At 36.0% G+C, this 19,918-nt stretch overlaps 1 protein-coding gene across 4 annotated transcripts in view; it reads left to right on the top strand.

Moving 5' to 3' along the window:
• Positions 1-19,918, top strand: part of usp47 (ubiquitin specific peptidase 47) — a 28,020-nt gene that overhangs the window by 5,587 nt on the left and 2,515 nt on the right. Inside the window, exons 1-28 of one of the 4 annotated variants that reach the window (XM_088934551.1) lie at positions 572-704; positions 2,624-2,683; positions 4,095-4,289; positions 5,012-5,125; positions 5,453-5,606; positions 5,707-5,803; positions 5,897-6,042; positions 6,413-6,492; positions 6,904-7,053; positions 7,361-7,456; positions 8,554-8,706; positions 9,132-9,290; positions 10,050-10,181; positions 10,892-10,968; positions 11,235-11,290; positions 11,519-11,631; positions 11,777-11,881; positions 12,539-12,746; positions 13,242-13,357; positions 13,681-13,800; positions 14,307-15,078; positions 15,664-15,839; positions 15,940-16,020; positions 16,252-16,367; positions 16,999-17,117; positions 17,803-17,933; positions 18,272-18,319; positions 18,490-18,620. In XM_088934551.1, the coding sequence (XP_088790677.1) occupies positions 630-704; positions 2,624-2,683; positions 4,095-4,289; positions 5,012-5,125; positions 5,453-5,606; positions 5,707-5,803; positions 5,897-6,042; positions 6,413-6,492; positions 6,904-7,053; positions 7,361-7,456; positions 8,554-8,706; positions 9,132-9,290; positions 10,050-10,181; positions 10,892-10,968; positions 11,235-11,290; positions 11,519-11,631; positions 11,777-11,881; positions 12,539-12,746; positions 13,242-13,357; positions 13,681-13,800; positions 14,307-15,078; positions 15,664-15,839; positions 15,940-16,020; positions 16,252-16,367; positions 16,999-17,117; positions 17,803-17,933; positions 18,272-18,319; positions 18,490-18,620 (3,980 nt within the window). In that variant the 5' untranslated portion in view covers positions 572-629. Of the gene's footprint in view, positions 1-571; positions 705-2,623; positions 2,684-4,094; positions 4,290-5,011; positions 5,126-5,452; positions 5,607-5,706; positions 5,804-5,896; positions 6,043-6,412; positions 6,493-6,903; positions 7,054-7,360; positions 7,457-8,553; positions 8,707-9,131; positions 9,291-10,049; positions 10,182-10,891; positions 10,969-11,234; positions 11,291-11,518; positions 11,632-11,776; positions 11,882-12,538; positions 12,747-13,241; positions 13,358-13,680; positions 13,801-14,306; positions 15,079-15,663; positions 15,840-15,939; positions 16,021-16,251; positions 16,368-16,998; positions 17,118-17,802; positions 17,934-18,271; positions 18,320-18,489; positions 18,621-19,918 lie in introns of those variants that run through there. The other 3 variants (XM_088934552.1, XM_088934553.1, XM_088934554.1) reach the window with 3 other exon arrangements.

Below are 19,918 nucleotides of genomic sequence, written 5' to 3'. Positions count from 1 at the left end.
TTCAAAATTATTAGTTTTAATGTTGTTCTTACTGAAATTTAAGTTAATTTTATATTCTTGATTTTGTAAGGTTTTTTTCTTAGGCTGGTATTTTTTTGTGCAAAAATGTGTGTTACCTGGAAGTATCAGGAAGTAATGTTTTTTTTGATAAGCAGCTTTTGGCACTCCTTTTCTAGAGACATAATATTAATCTGAGTGCTGACAGGCTCTCCTCTGAGTGTTTCTGATTGGCAGAAATGGTAGTAAGTCAGTCTGGATTGGCTTTTTGGCAGGAAGTGCTTCACAGTAGTACAGATACGGTAAAACAAGGAAGTGATAAACTTTCATTTTCTTGTTTTAAGGTGAAAAGGGTAAAACACCAAATAATTGTTATATTTTGTCATTTAAAAAGTGTCACAGTTTGATTTGTTGTCTCATTAGATTGATATTCTCTATGTAGGCATTAATATGAACAGTTAAGATGAATTATTTTGATGTTTTAAACATATTTTGCAAACTACAAGCAAAACACTGATATTATCAGCAGGCCTATGCACTAGCCTGTCCAAGATTCTGCCTTCCCAGAACTGCTTAATTATAAACTTGTTGAGCAGTGGGAGTCTGGAAAAAGATAATTCACCAGATTGCTAATGTTGAAAGTTTTACAAAATTTGATGTCAGGTTTAAAGCGAAAGAAGAGTTTCCAGCTAATATCTCCAAGCCAGGTAGTGTACTGTTTTTATTCCTGTGGGGTGAATGCAGAAGTTGATTAACCTGTTAATGACATTTCTTTGTTTTTTAAAAAAGGCATATCTCAATCTTATTTTATTGTTTGCGCTTTAGATATTTTACTGTTTGCTTAATATTTAATGCTGCTGAAAGCTGAGATCCTGAAACTACTCGAATTATTGTTAATTTTATTTTTCAGGTGGACTGCATTTCACACATTTATTACTTTAATGTAACTGATACATTTTTAAGATTAGTTTACACAACTATGATGGAGATTTTTTTATTATTGTTCTTAATTTCACTACTTAACCTTCTTTATCACCCCTTTGAAGTTTCTGTGATGTCATCTGCTGTGGGAAAATATTTCAGTTGGGTAGATGCAGAAATACTGCATTGCTGTGGAATACTACCTTTGTTTATTGTTTGGAAACTTTAATTTTAATTGGGGATTGTTTTGATGTATTTAAATATATTATAAAAACATTCTTTACTATAAGGGAGTCTGAGCACTTGAAGAATACATGAAGATGCATGAATGCTTACCTCACAAATATAACTTATTTTTTATTTCAAGATTAAATTTGTAATTCAATGTATAAATGATCAAATATAACCACTGGATTAATTATAGGTTTTAGATGCTTTTTAAATACAATTTTTCTAACTGTACTGTAAACCTCAGGTTTAATAGATGTTGGATTTAATGGACAAAATCTGCTAAAGGGGAATTTTGTCTGTAAAATCAGAAATGTTGGTCTTTCCACACAATTAAGGGGAATTGCACAACTAGTAAAACAATGTATAAAGGGTAACATAGGTTTAAAATTCAGGAATATCCTTGTAGGTCAGTTGCTTATGATGTGTTTGTATGCTTTAGTGAATTGTATAAAGTATATTTATGACACATGAAGTAAAGAACTTCTATATTTAAGAAAAGACACGTGAATGATTTTCATTGACTGCAATCATTTTAATTGTTAAAAAATGGTGAAAGTTCAAGAAAATGTATATATAGTATGTATTTCACATAGTATTTTTGAGCTGAAAAATATTATTTGATAAATTAACAGACATTTTGCAATAATGGACACTCCTTCTCCTTGTTAATCCAACTGGGTTTTTACTGTATAAACCTATGAATATTTTACCTGCTGTTAGTCTTTTTAAACTGAAACATGACTTTTTCCTTCTTTAGAGAGAAGGTTGCAGGGTGGGATGTTCCAGACCTTTTCATATTTTGTGAAAATGTACATGTTCTTTACAATTATAAAATGAGGAGACTTGAAAGAAAAATTCCTTTTTCAAGTTCATTTTCCATGGTGAACCAGTGAGTGTCAGAAGCTTTGAATCAGCACGCAGTGTTATTATCTGTTGTTAAAAATACCTCTAATCCGATAATACTCTTTGATGTGTTGACAAGTCGGGCTTTTTAGAGCCTCTAACTATAGTTTTGGAAAGTTATCTTATGTCTGCTAGCTCGTGATGAATAAATCATATAGGCTGTTCGATGGAACGAAGGAGACTTTTTTAAAACAATCTGCTGAATCTTAAAGTAAAACTGAGAAGTGACGTCAGGACTGGAAATAAGATAACAAAAATAACTGTTATGCATACATAATGTTTTGGTAGACAGTTTCTTTAGAATTTGGATATCTCCTGTGAAGTAGTGTGAAATTATTCTTGAGAGTGATTCTGAAAATTTGTCTGAATCGGTTTATGCGAATATAAAAGCTTGGTTTGAGGGAAACTGCAGTTATTCTGGCCCCCTGTCCAGCTGAGTCTGCTGTAGCCCCTTCCTTGAAATAACCATTAGGAACAACAAGTGAACACAGGTCCAGACCGGAATATGAACTGGACAACCAATTGGCTCCATAACAACAGAGTGTTTTGTTTTTCTTTCCACTTGCCACAGGGTAAGTTTTGGAGTTGCAGACAGAGTATTTTTGATGAGATGAAGAAGAAATTCTCTCAGGTAGATCTTTGGTGAAGCCAAAGCATGAGATAGCAGCATGGTGCACTGCTGTAAGTTGTTCAGCTCACTGCTGTCAAGTAGCATGGCGTTTTTAATGTTTACCCACGTTATACTATGAGTGTTAGGCACAGCTGCAGTACCAATAACCTGTGGTGGTGTTACCTGTGAAGATGTTGCATAATCAACAAATTTAACTAACACTTAAAAACGCAATACAGTTTAGGAAACATTGTATGTTTTTTTTTGCATCTCTTGCCACTACTCAGAAAGTAATCTAAGGAACATTTCTAAATCTAAAAACTTTAAAAAATCTAAAAACTTCCAGTCCATATGTACAGGTTCTGTACATTGGACAGAACCAGGTTCTGTACATTGCAGGAAATAATTGCTGCAGCAGTTACAATATAACCAAAATAATAGCATACCATTAAGGATGAAACTGTGTAGTTCTGGATATCAGACAACTGGAAGAGAAATTAAAAATGTCCTAAAGTAGACACTGTAAGAGACCATTGCAGATCATGGCATGGGATGTGATTATTATGGAACTTAAGGACAGTATGGAGATTAGCATACTGTGCACATGGTTAGTTAAGAAGAAAAGTCACAAAAAGCCTTACATTTGCAATTACAATGTTTTTCAGAGATTGAAACTAATCCAAAACATGGCCTAAAGAGCATTTGCCTAAGACCACGTCATTTATCTGTATATCATCACTAACGTGCATGCAAGTGTTTGAATTAAAACAAGTGCTAGCCATTCACAGATGTGCTCAAAGCAGCCTATTATTACATTACTGCAGGACACTAGATACTGTATGTTCAGCTATGTGGCACACCTATAGCTCAGTGGTTTTATAATGCATCAGATGAGTTTTTCCAGTCGCTGTTCATACGCTTTGAGGCTTACCATTTTAAGCAGCCTTCTGAGAGCTTAATGAAACAAGGTGTACAGTGGGTCAGATTAATACTGTATGCCATGAAGCCTTGAACCCTAGGAAACTGGAGCTGTGTGCTGTATGTTTGATTGATGAAATGAACTTTCATGCAAACAGATTTGCGTAATTGGTTAACTCTAAGTGTACTTCACCCATTTAAAGTCACTTGGGGGGGAGATTTGATGTGTGGAGGCTAATGCATTTTAATCAGACCAGGCAGTGTAATAGTGCATAATTAAAAGCTTTGTTGTTATGTTTGATGTATATCATTTCTCTTTTTAGGAAATACTGTTAGATATTTGAGTTACATATAGCGACATATATAGTGAATAGTAGCAGTGAAAGTGTTTTTTTATGTCAAAATATTCAGAAAAAGAAGGGACCATTAACAACTTAAATGTGGACCACATCAGAATATATAATATGTCTTTCCTTTATTCCTAGTATTTACAGGATTTACTCTGTCCTTTTAGATAGAAAATGCTGCAGATGAGCCACGAGTGCTGTGCATCATTCAGGATACCACCAGTGCAAAGTCTGTAAATGAGAAACTCACTTTCAACCTCCCTGCTTCAACGCCCCTTAGAAAACTTTTTGAAGATGTTGCCTCGAAAGCTGGCTATGTGAATGGCACTTTTGATTTAACATGGGGAAGTGGTACAGACATGGTAAGCCTCTTATGCTGAATGCTTACTTCTGTAGTTTGTACACAGCATTATTCTGCTAAAAACAAAATTCAAAACATAATGTTTTTCAACTACCATTGTTAACAGCAGGGCTTATTCTATACTGTGCTGCATAAGTACAGGAGAAGGCAATAGAAACTGAAGTTTATTTCTGACTGCCAATATGTGCAGATGGATTTGAATTTGACCATATCTCCTCCAAAGCGGTGTGCAGATGCTGAGGCTGTTAGAATTCAGGTTTTTACTCTAGGTCTCAGCAGCCAGTGGCAGCAACAAGAATTATTCTGGAGTCCAATCCTTTTGTGGAGTTTGAAAAATGTTTTGTAGTCTCATATGTATATAGATGCTGTCTCTCCACTGAGCAGCACCATAGGCTAAGGCTAAGATAGTAATTTACGAAAATACAAAATATGTGACCAGCTGAAAGATTCAGTATGTTGTGTTCTTGAAGTTTTTTTTATCCCATCTATTGATAATCTTGAAAAGGCCACTGTACAATGATTTCTAGACATTGCCAAGAATCAGCTTATTTACACTGATGAATCTTACAGATAGACCTCTACCGTTGGTATTAAGGAATTGATATTCTATCATAAGTCAACATGAAAAACAAATCTGTTTAAGTCAACAAAGGGCAAGTCAGTTTTTCTTCAGTCAGACCATGATGTATTGTTAATGCATTATTTTTACTTTTGATTGTGTAGGCACCATTGGACCATAGCAGTGACTCATCTCTGGCAGAGTCTGGGTTTGAACCAGGAAAGAAAAACTTTCTCCATCTCACAGATAAAGATGGTGAACAACCTCAGATAGCATCAGTAAGTGGAAAAGTGACAGAAAAACAGATGGAACATTTTAGCCACACTGTTAAGACTGTTTAAAAACAACATCCTGCTTTTCTCTTAGCTAATATACTAAATGAAAAAGTACATTTTTTATCACAATAAATTATTTAGCCCTTTCTATAGCACTTCCCTTATACAAACCATATTACTATTGAGTGGATTAGCCTTACAGTAAGTTTGTGCACCCTTACAGTCAGCTTATAGTCATTTTTTCAAATACAAAATGTGCAATTCATGGAATTGCATAGAAAGCCTTTGCTTGCAACATTTGTTGGATTTAACAATAACCTTTCTTTTTAGGATGAATCAGGTACAGCAGACAGCAGCGGTCTAGATGACAGCTCCCAGGACAGGTTCATTGGTCCCCTGCCCAGAGACTGCACAGTTGGCTGCAGTAGTGACTATAGCAGTCCCAGCTATTCTTACTCCTCCATATTAAGCAAATCTGAAACAGGTTAGGCACTTGGAAATTTTGTTGAAATACTGAGCCTAGCTGTTGACAGTGTTTTCAGCAGTGTACTGTGACACTCATTCTGTTCTGTTTATTCTTGTAGGATATGTGGGTTTAGTGAACCAAGCCATGACCTGTTATCTAAACAGCCTGCTGCAGACACTCTTCATGACGCCTGAATTCCGAAATGCTCTGTACAAGTGAGAGCAATGCTATAGTTTTGCAACAATGAAATAATAAAATAATTTTGTTTATGAGGAACCATGGTAACCAGCCTTTTCCCTTCTCATCAGCTGGGAGTTTGAGGAGTCAGAAGAGGACCCTATAACAAGTATTCCTTACCAGCTCCAAAGGCTGTTTGTACTGCTGCAGACGAGTAAGAAAAGAGCCATTGAGACAACGGATGTGACTCGCAGCTTTGGCTGGGACAGCAGTGAAGGTGCAAAAAGAATTCTCCCAACTTAGTGTTAACTGCTGCAGTGAATAACTGGTTTTATATCTTTATATCTCTTTCCTGTGATTCATGCTTGATTTTGTCCAGATCTCTGTAAGGTTATGAAATTAAAAATATGCTGATTTTACAACCTGCATAGAATATTGTAACAGTATAGCTTCCTTTTAGAGCCTGAGAGAGTCTGTAGTCTCGCCCTATTTGTTTCTGGTGAATTACATTAAAAAGTCCTTGACCAGTCATGAAATAGATTATGAAGTAGACGTTGTGTATTTTTTTTAAGTGCAAAAAACTGCTTTCTAAAGTTGTGTTAAGGTGTTTAAAATGTAACAATGATTTGCTTATGCATTTCATGCAGCCTGGCAGCAGCATGATGTACAGGAGTTATGCAGAGTTATGTTTGATGCACTGGAGCAAAAATGGAAGCAGACAGAGCAGGTACCTTTTAAGTTTCTAAAATTGTAAGAAATAAAGCACTTGGTTTATGAATCAGATGGCAATTAGGAAGGAAGGACACATTTTTGTTTTCACATTCAACACTTTGTTATATCCACTTACAAGTACCTGAAGATTGAAATGTGAAAGGGCAGCAAGAGTTGTATAGTATCTCAAGTTGTTCAGTTAACTCAAATTACGTATCAGGAGGGCTGATTAGAATGTGTGCTGTTGGAAACAGGACAGTATTAAATAGCATTCCTGTTTTTGTTGGTGCGTTGTTTAATAGGACACTGCCTTTGAGCTGTGGCACTAAGGTCACAAAAGGAGGTTTGGTATTTTTGGATAGATACATTTGCTTAAGGAAAAATTTAAAATCCCTATTTCTAATAAGCACTCTTTTTTATCTTCCAGGCTGACCTAATAAATCAGCTTTATCAGGGCAAGCTGAAGGATTATGTAAGGTGTCTGGAGTGTGGGTACGAGAGCTGGAGAATTGACACATACCTTGACATCCCACTTGTGATCAGGCCTTATGGTTCAAACCAGGCTTTTGGCAGTGTGGTGGGTGTTCAGCTATTTTTGCAATGTTCTTTGTATAATAATGTATTGAAAGAAAAAATGAGTAGTGGTGTTTGAAAAAGACTTGTCCAGTCGTTCATCCAGTTTGGGGAATGACCAAATGTCATGTAATTGCCGTGTAATTCAAAGACACCATTCCAGGCTATACATCTATTATATTGTTAACAGTTTTAGGGTGGATGTATTACCAGCTCATTCACGTTTATTTATTTTATAGTGACAATTTAGTAAAGAAGAATTTTAGAGCATCTTTTTGCTGTAAGCACTAATGATGTAAAACTTAAAACAGGAAGAAGCCCTTCAAGCATTTATCCAGCCCGAGACTCTTGATGGCCCTAATCAATACTTCTGTGAGCGGTGTAAAAAGAAATGTGATGCCCGAAAGGTAAGACTAGAACTGATTAACAGGTTTTTGGGTCATGAGTAGTTTGGGATGGAATAATGTAGTAGGCCAGCTGGATTTATATTACTTTCCAGCACAGTACTGTCTTTTAATTCTGTAAACACAAGGTTCAGAAGCTGTTTTCTCTCTTTCTAAATTTGGAATTTGTCCTAGGCATAGTCTATCTTGGTATTAACCAAATGTCACAGGACTAAAAAAATATGTGGAAAAATGTTGTAAACATGGCCCTAGAAAACATGACATTTGAAATATCACACATTTCACCTTTGCATTCATTATTTTCATTATTGATTTAATATAGTATCTTCTAATTTGTATTGAGACCCAACATTGCTGTTATGTGTAAAAATTGCTACTAATGGTATAGTGTAGTCATTGCACTTAGACATTCTTCTATTCTTCCATTAGTTCTGAAAAGCAACTTCCAGTTAAGCAGTGATATTTGCCATTGGCTGTCACTGACATACACTTGTATTGTGTTTATTCGAACACATAAAATAATAGGTGCACAATTCAGTAACACAGTGGACGTGACATTAATTCCAGAGGGATGTAGAAAGTCTTATGTGACTCTCCACACATCTAGATGAACTTTATCATAATGAAAAATTAAGGAAATATATTGACAATATAATGCAGTGAGGCTGCTATTAACGAAATCAGCTGTCTCTGTAATCTGGTACTGGGGACATTTCACATTATTCTTCCAGTACCAAAATATTTTTTTCCATTAGCCCCAAGCCATGTACTCTCAATTTGCCAAATAATGCACAGATCCATAAATCTTTAGCAAGAATAAATTGACAATAATGAATTGTAATTCAGTACTCAAGGTACATACAGTATCTTAGCTGTATCAGATGCCCGGTTTAGATAACTTTTGTAATACTACTGGAATACTAATACTGCTGGAATGCTTACTATTTCTGCTTTACATAAATAAGGGTTAAGGGTGAATATTTCTCAAGAGTTTCTGTGTATATAATCTCATCCAAATAGTCTGTAGGTCTCCCATCACCATATGTCATCATCAAAGGATATTTCTTTGGACTTGAATATATGCCATGTGTGTGTTCTAGGGCCTGAGGTTTCTGCATTTTCCATACCTCCTGACTCTGCAGTTGAAGCGCTTTGACTTTGACTACACAACCATGCACCGAATAAAGCTGAATGATCGTATGACGTTCCCTGAAGAGCTGGATATGAGTCCATTTATTGATGTGGAAGATGAGGTAACATTAGATATGATCAGGGGATGTATCTGTGGCTACATGGAATTTATGAGTTGCTAATTCTGTGTATCCATGAGAGTATTTACATAAAAGACCTATCAGGCAACAAGTGCCTTATAGTTACAGATACATGCCTTACAGTTTTTGGATCCTGTGTTTGATTGCAGGTTGTGGTGTCTTCTGTATGGGAGCATGTTACACTTGTTTCTGCACAAGTTAATTCCAGGATTTTCCAGTTTTCTCTCCGATACATACTGGCTAGTTTGCTACATCTCTCACCAGGACAAGTTGCTCTCTAATAGATGGATGAACCTATCAAGATGATTTCTTATTTGTATTATTATTATTGTATTATTGTAATGTAATTAATTATGTAAACTAATTAATAGGGTATAATTAATCTTTTTCTATTATTTGTCTTAAAGAAATCTCCTCAGACTGAAAGCTGCACTGACAGTGGGGCTGAGAATGAAGGCAGCTGTCACAGTGATCAGATGAGTAATGATTTCTCCAATGACGATGGAGTTGATGAAGGCATTTGTCTAGAGAACACCAGCAGTACAGAAAGATCTTTGAAGTCTAAAGTAAGCCAGTCTTAGCAGTAACCCTATGTTTGTAAGGCAGTGAAGATGAATCTGGTCGTGTGGTGCAAGCAGTGAAATGCTACGTTCCTTACTGTGCATACGTGTTTTATTTATTCTGCCACCTTTAACATGAAAAAGCTGCTGACATTTCACTTGTATCAAATTAAATAGAGTCAGCACTGTACAACATTTCACTGCTTGTGGTTTTTTGAATTAGTAAAAAGAAAGTAGAATTCTGTTCCACAGCTGAAACGAAATTTTCTTTTTCACTATATAATTTCCCCATCAAGCATCAGCACATTATATAAAACACTTTCAAAACAATTTGAATATACATAAGTGCACATTGTTACAGTGTGTGTCCTTTTCCTCTATTAGATTATAATAAGAAGGTTAGCCTGTCCTGTATGATTTGTCTTTAATGTTTGAAAAGTATGTCTCCAGCATTTTAAATGAGCTGCTAACTGTGTAAACATAGTGACTAATTATAAATACCCACCAGAATCAGAACCATGAACTGAATGTAGTGTCATCATCCTTGAATAGAGGATTACACAAGATGACAGACTGGCCCTGCCTTACCAACCTGTTCAAACTATTTTTTGTTTGCTTTTAAGATTTTAAAACATGTTGTTTACTTTTTTTTCCTAAAAAGATACAGAATCTGTGATCTCCTTATGCATAGATCAGTTGCAACCGATTTCACATATTCTTGGGTACGAATGCTAATAATTTTTTTTATTTGTCCTCTTGCACCAGAGTTCCTTAACGTTTGAGCTCTTCTCCGTCATGGTCCACTCAGGAAGTGCAGCTGGTGGCCACTACTACGCCTGCATCAAGTCCTTCAGTGATGGACAGTGGTACAGTTTTAATGACCAACATGTCAGCAAGGTAACTGCACACAACAAAGCAGCCAGCCAATAGCCCATGAAATTGTAAAAGAAATTGCTATTCCATGTAAGACTGCTCAGTTTTCTATCCTTTATTTAATCAGTCTTTTAGGTCAGTGTTTCTAAATCTTTTCCTCCCCACAGTAGACACATTTGCACCATGCACCCTCCTCACAAACCATACACATTTATATATCACCGGCCTGACATTAACACATAACAAAAATTTATTTCAGCATTTAGTCATTTTTCATGAAGTGTGTAGTCATCTTACCCTGGCAGGAGTTGATGATCATGAAGCACTGAGCACTTGTTCAACCAGTCTCCAACGTTCTCTTCTTTGTTTTTTTATGCCAAACTTAAAAAACCTGACCTCACACCACACGCAATTCCCACATGAAAAGTTATAGAGCGTGGCCTCTTTATCACATTTATACAACATGAAACACGACACGTCACACAATTAATGTTTTAACTAATTAATTATTTTGTCTTTTCTCATATGTAGCTGTTCCAAAATTCTGTAGCACTCCCATTAAGGTCAGAAGGCCCAAAGGGGAAAAAATGCTAGGGTAAATAGCTGATTGAAAACTGCTTGCTCCTTAAAGTTACTTACCAGCACATTTGAAATTGGCTTTAAAGATATATCTTTAGTGGTCTAGTTTAGATTTTGGGGTTATCAATTGAAATGTGGTTTGTTCTGAATTGCAGATTACTCAAGATGACATTAGGAAAACATATGGTGGAACCTCAGGAACCAGAGGTTATTATTCTAGTGCCTTTGCCAGGTTAGTTGTAAATGCCTTTTCTATATGACAGGTTTATGGACTCCTGGAAAGCTGTGTTGAAATGCTTTTGACACTTCAGTTTTGTTTTCTTATTAATACATTATTATTCTATGAATCCCATATACTGTTTATTTGGTAGAGGGATTAACCTTGAATTAAACATCAACATCAGTAGCTGAAGCTATTTTTTTAACAGTATCGCCAAACTTTTACTGAATAGTTGTTTCTTCAGACTGAATAATCAACCTTTTTTCCAATTTCAATAGTTCTACAAATGCATATATGCTGATCTACAGACTAAAGGATCCTTCAAGGAATGCAAGTAAGTTATTAAAAAAAGAGCCACTTTCGATATTTGTGGTGTTATACCACTGATTTGTATAATTGTAGCATCACATTTTTCTCTCAAATGAAGAGGAGGCTACTGCAAAAAAAAAAGCTATCGTATGTTTCAAGTCATGTTTAGCTAACAAAATGGTTGGATCAGTACTGCTTCTTGTAATCTGTTTTCACGTTAACATTTTATTATTGATGATGTTTGACTGCATAGAGTATTTGGAGGTTCAAGACTTCCCTGCCCATATAACGCGTCTAGTCCAGAAGGAGAAGGATCTGGAGGAGCAGGAAAAGAAGCAACGTGAAATAGAACGCAACACTTGCAAGGTATGAGGCCCTTGCTAGACGTGGCTGGCTGCCATGTTTTTACCCGTGTCAAGTAAGACTACTGTTATAATAAAATAGGAATAAGAATAGAAATACCTTCTTTTGCACTCATATTTTCATAACTTTGTTTTTTTTCCCCACATAGATTAAGCTGTTTTGCATGCACCCAGTGAAGATGCTTATGATGGAAAACAGACTCGAGGTTCACAAGGATAAGACACTGAAGGAAGCTGTTGAAATTGCATACAAGGTACAGAAAGTATCTAGAACTACATAAGTCTTAAATGATAGTATTTCATGCAATTGTTTGGTGGTATTCTAAAGTGAAATATGGATTAATGTTTTTATTTTTACCATTTGATGCAGAAGATGCACATTTCTGTAGTATCAATTGCAACTTTCATTTTTTTTCTTTAAAAATATGTAGTACGTAATAATGGGTGTTTTGCCGCACACATGTGAAATAGCAAGACCTAAGTAACATTTTCCATAATTTGTAGCAATGCACACTTTAAAAATACACCGTAAACCAGGGAACCTCCTCGAAAGATGCATATATACATCACTTTCTCTGGTCACAGTGAGTTATACGAAGTTAATGTGCCCTGAAACAACAGTCCATGGCTTCTAGTCTTAATGGTGTGTTTGCAAAAGGCAAAATTAAAAGTCTCTTTAGAGACACTTCGCCTCCCAGCATAGTGAACCAGAAAGAGCTGATGTTAATACCCATAAGTCATAGGTGTTAATATGCATTGATATGTTTCAACACAATATCATGTCGTGGATTTCTAGTCAAAGTGGGTATTTAACAATAAAATCTTCTCTTTAATATTGTCTTCAGAATGTTCACAGATTGCACGTTTGTGTTCCTTTGTTGTTTTAATTTTGTCCTTTTTCTTATGTGAAGCTCATGGACCTGGATGGGATAGTTCCCCTGAACTGCTGCCGCCTTGTTAAATACGATGAATTCCATGAGTATCTGGAGAGGTCATATGAAGGAGAGGAGGATACTCCAATGGGCCTTCTCCTGGGTGGAGTGAAGTCATCCTACATGTTTGACTTATTACTGGAAACCAGGAGGCCAGAACAAGTCTTCCAGCCATACAAACCAGGAGGTGAAAATTAGTCTCAAACACTGCTTTGCTTGCTTCCAGTTAGAAAATCAAGCTGCGGTTTTTCTGGCCTGCAATACGTACCTTGACCACAAGATGTCATATTGGGTTTAGAACTGAATTATACCAATTTGCTCCATCAGCATTTCAGAAATAGACTTGCTGGTTGATATTTCTCTCATAATTCTATAGCTTTCTACAAATATCCTTGATTGCACCTGATAATATTTTTAGGAGCAAGCCAAATCTGTGTCAAGCTGTTTACAGCAGATTACATATTGAAGATGTCTGAATGGTTTGGTTAAATCAGTGACTCATAGCCTCTTGCACACAACAGGCCTGTTTAGCTTAGTCAGAATGCTGTAATGCACATATTGCCCATACATAGGTGCACAGTCAAGCTATGGTGTTAAAGAAGTTCTGCACCCATTAATCCATTTCTTCTTGATTGTGGATCCTCATTGAAATTGGCTGCTTTGGGTCTTGTATTCCTCGCAGAGGTGATGGTGAAAGTGCATGTTGTTGATCTGAAGACTGAGGTGATAGCCTCTCCTGTCAGTGTCAGAGCTTACCTGAACCAGACCGTCACAGAGTTCAAACAGCTAATATCACAGGTAGGAGATTCATTGATATGATGTCCAATCTTTTGTCTTGCATAAAAACAAACGGTTTAATGTATTTTTTTTATTTTTAATGTATTGATGATGATGATATACCTCTCATGAGTAATGTGTGTGACGTGAATTCACACGTTGTACAAGCTATAAAACGTAATGGAGCTATTTCTCTCTTCAGAAACTTCTTATAGGGTATTTGTACAAACTGTGATAGAGTTTAAGGGTGATCTTGTAGGGTAGGCAAAATGTTAAATTGTAAATAATGCTGAATACGTTAACCATTATGTCATTCAAATGCAAATACTGTTTCTGTTTGATAGGCAACTGGGCTCTCAGCTGAAACTATGCGTATAGTTCTGGAGCGTTGCTATAATGACTTAAGGCTCCTCTATGTACCTAACAAGACACTGAAAGCAGAGGGGTTCTTCAGGAGTAACAAGGTCAGTCCATTTGTTTACATTATAGTGTAGCACAGTAAGTGGTGAAATATTTCCATATTAAATTTAGGGACCAGAATTTTTTTGTTGAAAATACCTATGTACTTTTGCTCTTACAACAAATTTTTGTTGTCCATCTGGGCTAATGCATTAGATTTTGCTGCCTTAAGTGTTTGAAGATGCTGTCTTCTGAGTGCATCATTAGATCATCAATCTCTCTATTCTGGCTCAGCTGCTGTTTTGGTATTGTTTTTATGTAGAAGATGTTGAAGTGTCAGTGACCTTAGGAAATAGTTGCTTATCAGGTGGTGAAAGCATATATACATAGTTACAGATGTGATTCAATGTCATAATTTCTCATTTGAATAAATGGTTAAATTTTGCTAGTAAAGCTATTAATAGTTTTTAGCTATAAAGCCAGCAGTGTAATGAAAAGTGATTAAAAGAATCAGCAAATATATTTAGCAGAATGAAGTTCTGGAAAGTAACATTTTGTTTGTTAATTTCAGGTTTTTGTCGAAAGCTCTGATTCAACAGATCATCAAGTCACTTTCACGGATTCACTTTTATGGAAGCTGCTTGACCGCCATGGAAACACTATTAGACTGTTTGTCTCATTGCCTGAGCAATCTCCAGGTTCCCATGCAAGCAGAACTCTTTGCCAAAAAGTTGGTGGAGATTCAGGCCATTTGGAAGACAACTTTGAAATAGTAAAGGGCAACAGAAAATCAGTAGAGGCCATTTTGGAGGAAAGCACAGAGAAACTGAAAAACTTGTCCCTCCAACAGCAGCAGGGAGGAGGAAACGGAGACAGCCTCAAAAGCTCAGATGCTAGTGACTTTGAACACATTGAGTCACCCTCCCAGGAGGCCGACTCTTCAATGTCAGTAGACAACAGAGAGCTGGAGAACCGGATTCAGACCTCGGATCCAGAGAACAACTTTCAGTCAGAAGAGCGTTCCGACTCGGATATAAACAATGATCGCAGTACCAGCTCGGTGGACAGCGATATCCTCAGCTCCAGCCACAGCAGTGACACGTTGTGCAATGCTGACAATGCCCCCATCCCCTTAGCCAATGGCCTTGACTCTCACAGCATCACCTGCAGTCGGAGGTCAAAAGCGAATGAGGGAAAAAAAGAGACGTGGGACACAGCAGAGGAGGATTCTGGGACAGACAGCGAGTATGATGAGAATGGCAAGAATAAAGGAGAGACCCAGTACATGTACTTCAGAGCAGAGCCATATTCTGCAGATGAAAGCTCTGGAGAAAGACAAAAATGTATGTCTCTCCATATAATCTTCAGGGCTGAAAAGAGGTTATTCTTATGGGTTGTTTTGTATTCCTGGGGTAGAGCTGCTAATATTCTAGGGGAATAAAATGTTGAGATATTGCAATACTGTTCTGTAGAGTTCTTTTTCCACTCAGCATTTAAGCATTTAAGTTTAAGCACAGTTAATGAAGTCATGAAAAAAGCTGATAAAGGAAAGGTAAATTTTAAAGATAAATTATAAGGAAAAATACATAATTTGGTTGGTTTTTCAAATTCCGTTGTTGCAGTACGGTGTAATTAGCCGTATTAATAGATTTATGAATGTCATTTTAAGAAATTGTTCTGAATACTTTATGAGCCTTTAATCAAAACCTGATTTCAATACAATATGACTTTGTATTTTGTATGTTATAAATGTTTATTCATAGTGATGGTATTAGTTAAATGGCATGTGAATACTGTTTAAGTTTAGTCTGATTTAGCTTTTTTAAATACTTCAGAGTACACAGTGGTGCTGGGATCATTGTTTATATCCTTGTCGGAGTTCTCTTCTAACGGATCAGTCTTTAAATATGTGATGAAATGTCTTGTAGGTCTGTTGGTCCATGTTGATAAAAGAATCACACTTGCGGCATTTAAACAAAATTTGGAGCCATTTGTGGGAGTCCCATCCTCTCAATTCAAGGTCTTCCGGGTCTATGCCAACAACCAGGAGTTTGAGAGTGTGCGGCTCAATGAAACACTTTCTTCATTTTCAGATGATAATAAGGTTAGTGACTTCGAAAGTTGTCGGTTTTGAGTGTGACGTCTCAGCGTTTTGTGTTTCAGCAAAAATGCCTCATAAACGACCCTGTTTTCTTTTGACACAGATAACAATAAGGTTAGGAAGAGCACTGAAAAAGGGGGAGTATCGAGTTAAAGTTTACCAGCTTCTGGTGAATGATCCAGAGGTAAGCGCTGAACAGAAAAGGATTCCTTTTTTGATGACGTATCACTACAGCATTGAAAATGTGTGCCAGCTGTTTTTTTAGTCGGGACAAGTGACTAAAATATTTTTAGCTCTCCTGGCACTTTACACTGATTACTAGTAATGTTTTGTACTAAGGGAAATTTACCTTATGAAGTTGAATACTTCATTTTTTTAATGTGCCACATGTATTGTTTTCCACACCTGAATTCAGCCTTGCAAGTTTTTAGTGGATGCAGTATTTGCTAAAGGAATGACAGTCCGGCAGTCTAAAGAGGAGCTTTTGCCTCAGCTCAGGGACCTTTGCAGACTGGATCTCAGCATTGACAGGTGAGTAACATTGCACAGAAATAGAAAAACATTTAGGAAAGACGGGGGAAAAAATAATTTATACAGCAGATTTGTTTTCAGTAAGTAGTCTGCAATCTTGTTTTAGGGATATTTTTAAGTGGCAGATGACTTAAGGAATAAACTTCTTTTAATATATCGGTTTGTCTTTTGCCACAGGAAAAGATTTTTCCGTAACTGCTGCCCTGTCTAATGCCAGTACAGATGAAAGCATATTTGCTTCTTGCACACAGTGACACTGGCTGCATAAAAAACTTGCCTTAGTCTAAGACAAAAGCACTTTTTTTTAACCAGTCCAGCAAGAATTGACTAATTGATTTTGCTATTATGTTGGTTATTATTTAAAATGTCATTTTTAAACTAAATAACTTTCATGTTAAATGCTAATTGCATTGTTTTACATTTTATTCATGTTAGATATGTAAAAAGTGTCGTTATGTACAGTTACTATGAGTCACACCTGTGACCTTTTTAAAAATAATGAGACCCCTCAATATGGAACAACAACAATAAAAAATGTATCATCTACATCCTTTTATTATAATTTCTCTGATATATAAATAAAAAGTCTTAAAGGAATGTGTTATATACCTGTAACATAATTTTTCCACAGGTTTCGTCTGAGGAAGAAAACCTGGAAGAATCCTGGAACAGTATTTCTGGACTATCATGTTTATGAGGAAGACATAAACATCTCTAGTAACTGGGAAGTCTTCCTTGAAGTTCTTGATGGTAATTGTTTCTGTTAGTGCATGAGTAAAATTTCAAACTGCATTTACAGTTTATAACTCTAAAATATTTGCTGTTGTTCTGTGTAACTGGGGGGGTTAGTCTAGCCAACAAGTTGTTATAATTGTGTATAATTATGAAAAGGGTAATTTATACAGTGTATTTATTAGACGTTATATTCAGTTGCATTTAGCTACTTGAAAGATATTGATATAGTAGAGCCAATACAAAGCTCAATCTTTTTAGTCTGGAACAGAGAAAGTTACATGATTAAAGCATTCAAATCATGAGAGGCCATTCATCTACACAGCTTAATGGATTTTTTCCAAAGTAAGTAGTAACACTAGGAACTGGCCATTCATAACGGAAGACACACAGGTTATGTAGTTGAAGCTGACTTCAGCTGTTATGAAATGGAAAAATCTAATTGTATAATTAAGATACTTGCAGCCAAACAAGCAAGAGATGTTGAATTTTTAACCTTGTGTTCTGACTTCTGACTCATGAGAATGTTTTTGTTGATCCTGTAGGCTCTGTGAGCTCTCTGTCGGCTGCCTGTTTGGGTGATCGCATAATAAAGAGTTTGAAATTCACCTCCCCAGTGCTTCTTGTCACACCAAGGTGCCTTCTCCGCGCTGTGTTGCACACCTACAGTAGCTGTTGCTCTGTCCTTTCACACTCCCTGCAGAACCGGAGAGGATGAAATCGATGTCTCAGCTCGCAGTGCTGACGCGGCGATGGAGTCCTGCACAGATGAAGCTAGAGCCGTTCCACGAGGTGGTTCTGGAAAGCAGCAGTGTTGATGAACTGAAAGAAAAAGTGAGCTGCCACATTTTAGAATTTCAGTCCCCTTTCCCTTCAGATTATTGCCTTAAGACTGAATTTATATAAGGAATGTATAAATATATTTTGCATTTGTGGTAGATACTCTGTTGCCGTTTGAATTTGCATCCACACTTTTTAGATTGTTGACTTCAGACTAAATTAAAATTTTATCACTGATAATGGAATCCTTACACCTTCTCATACAGGCAAACACTGTTAAACTGTCTTAAGTAACAACTCAGTAGTTGCATAATAATTTTTATGCTGTTTATTCCTGTATTTCCACCACTTGTGGTGGTGGTTTAGTGAACTTGCAATGTCTTGTTTTTCAGCTCAGTGAAATAAGTGGAATTCCTCTAGAAAATGTAGAATTTGCAAAGGTAATATATATTTTTTAAAATTTTAAAATGTTACTTTGTGTTTGTTGATGTAAAAGAGTAGAATTCTATGAATATTGTTTTTTATCTGTTATTTAAAAAAAAGAAAAAATGCTTTGGTTAAACAGCTCTATTTTGTTTTTCTGCTTATTTCTTGTATTTCTGTATTAAAGGGCAGAGGAACATTTCCATGTGACATCTCAGTACTGGAGATTCATCAGGATTTGGATTGGAATCCTAAAGTTTCAACTTTGAATGTCTGGCCTCTCTACATCTGTGATGATGGTGCCGTTGTCTTTTACAGGTAAAACACTGCTATAGATATAGTGCAAAACATATGACTTCATGTAGAGTTCAGAATTTACATTGTTAGCTTAAGCTCCAGTCTCATGTCCGTAATACAACCAATAATTTCTTACAGCCTTTAACTTAATTGAAATGCATATACACACATACATAGAGTAGCAGATTTATGTATTGATACCCTTCATCTCCAACAATGTTGTTTGCTAATTTATTAAGCTTAATACAGTATAATTTTAGACTAAAAACTATACTTATATTTTAAACCAATGTCTCTTCCATGTTTGTGGAAAACGCATTTAGGAAGTGGTAGTTCATTTCCTGTGCATATGCAATTTAAATTACAGGGTGTGAAAATATATTTCTATAACATCCTACATTTATTACCTTACATTTTCAGTCAAAAGCTAAATTATGCTTTGACCATTTATAAATGTATGCTGAACCTTTAAGGTAAATCCTTTATGTTCATGCAAATATATGTTTTTAAAACATAAGTATGCTTACAGAAAAGGAGGGAATTTAGTCTTTATTTGGCTGTCAGACAACCATTTGTGTAAAGAGACACCCACTCTGGAGTAGCTCATTCTGGCTTACCTAAAGATCCCCCTTAATTCATTTGGTGAAGCATTTGTGGTGCCATGAATCAACCAGATAGCTCCTATACTGTACATAAAATGCTTTGGAATGGAAAGCCATTTAAAATGCATTTTGCATGCCAAAAACCTAGGAAGAACAGTCATCCTCAAACAGACCCCTGTGGTACTCATTACATTGCTCCATTTTGAGCATTTAAGCCTTATTTAATAAACCCTTATGTTTAAAGTTGATCTTATAAATTAGCTTTAATTAGCATTTCCCTAGCCTTACATGTAATAAGATTTTTTTGGTTTATAATTAGTCTAGTTTTCTGCCCTTTGTATGGATGAGTGCTGCATTACCCTATCTTACTATTACCCTGTTTTGCTTCTTTAAGTACAATTGTTAGAGTACCATCAGGATCTGGAGATTTATCTTAAATGCTTCTAATAGCTTGTGAAATTTGTCTCTATTGTGCTGAAGTGATGTATTGCTAATCTCTTTCCTCCTACTACAGTTTCATTGTTTAAATTTAGTGGTTGTCACTAATTCATGTTAATCAAGTCTCATTTTCGTATCTTTCCTTTGGAAGTATAAATTTATGATGTCTCATGCATTATTAGGTATTAATACAAAATATGATTCCTGTAATCATAAGGATCATTATCTGTATTTTGAGATTTTCTGTCATATCACCTATAGTGTTTACTCTTGAAAAAT

Source organism: Atractosteus spatula, chromosome 16 (assembly GCF_055471065.1).
Source record: "Atractosteus spatula isolate fAtrSpa1 chromosome 16, fAtrSpa1.hap1, whole genome shotgun sequence".
Classification (NCBI taxonomy): Eukaryota; Metazoa; Chordata; class Actinopteri; order Semionotiformes; family Lepisosteidae; genus Atractosteus; species Atractosteus spatula.
The sequence above is the reverse complement of the archived record's forward strand: the minus strand, read 5'-3'. Positions and strand labels throughout refer to the sequence as shown.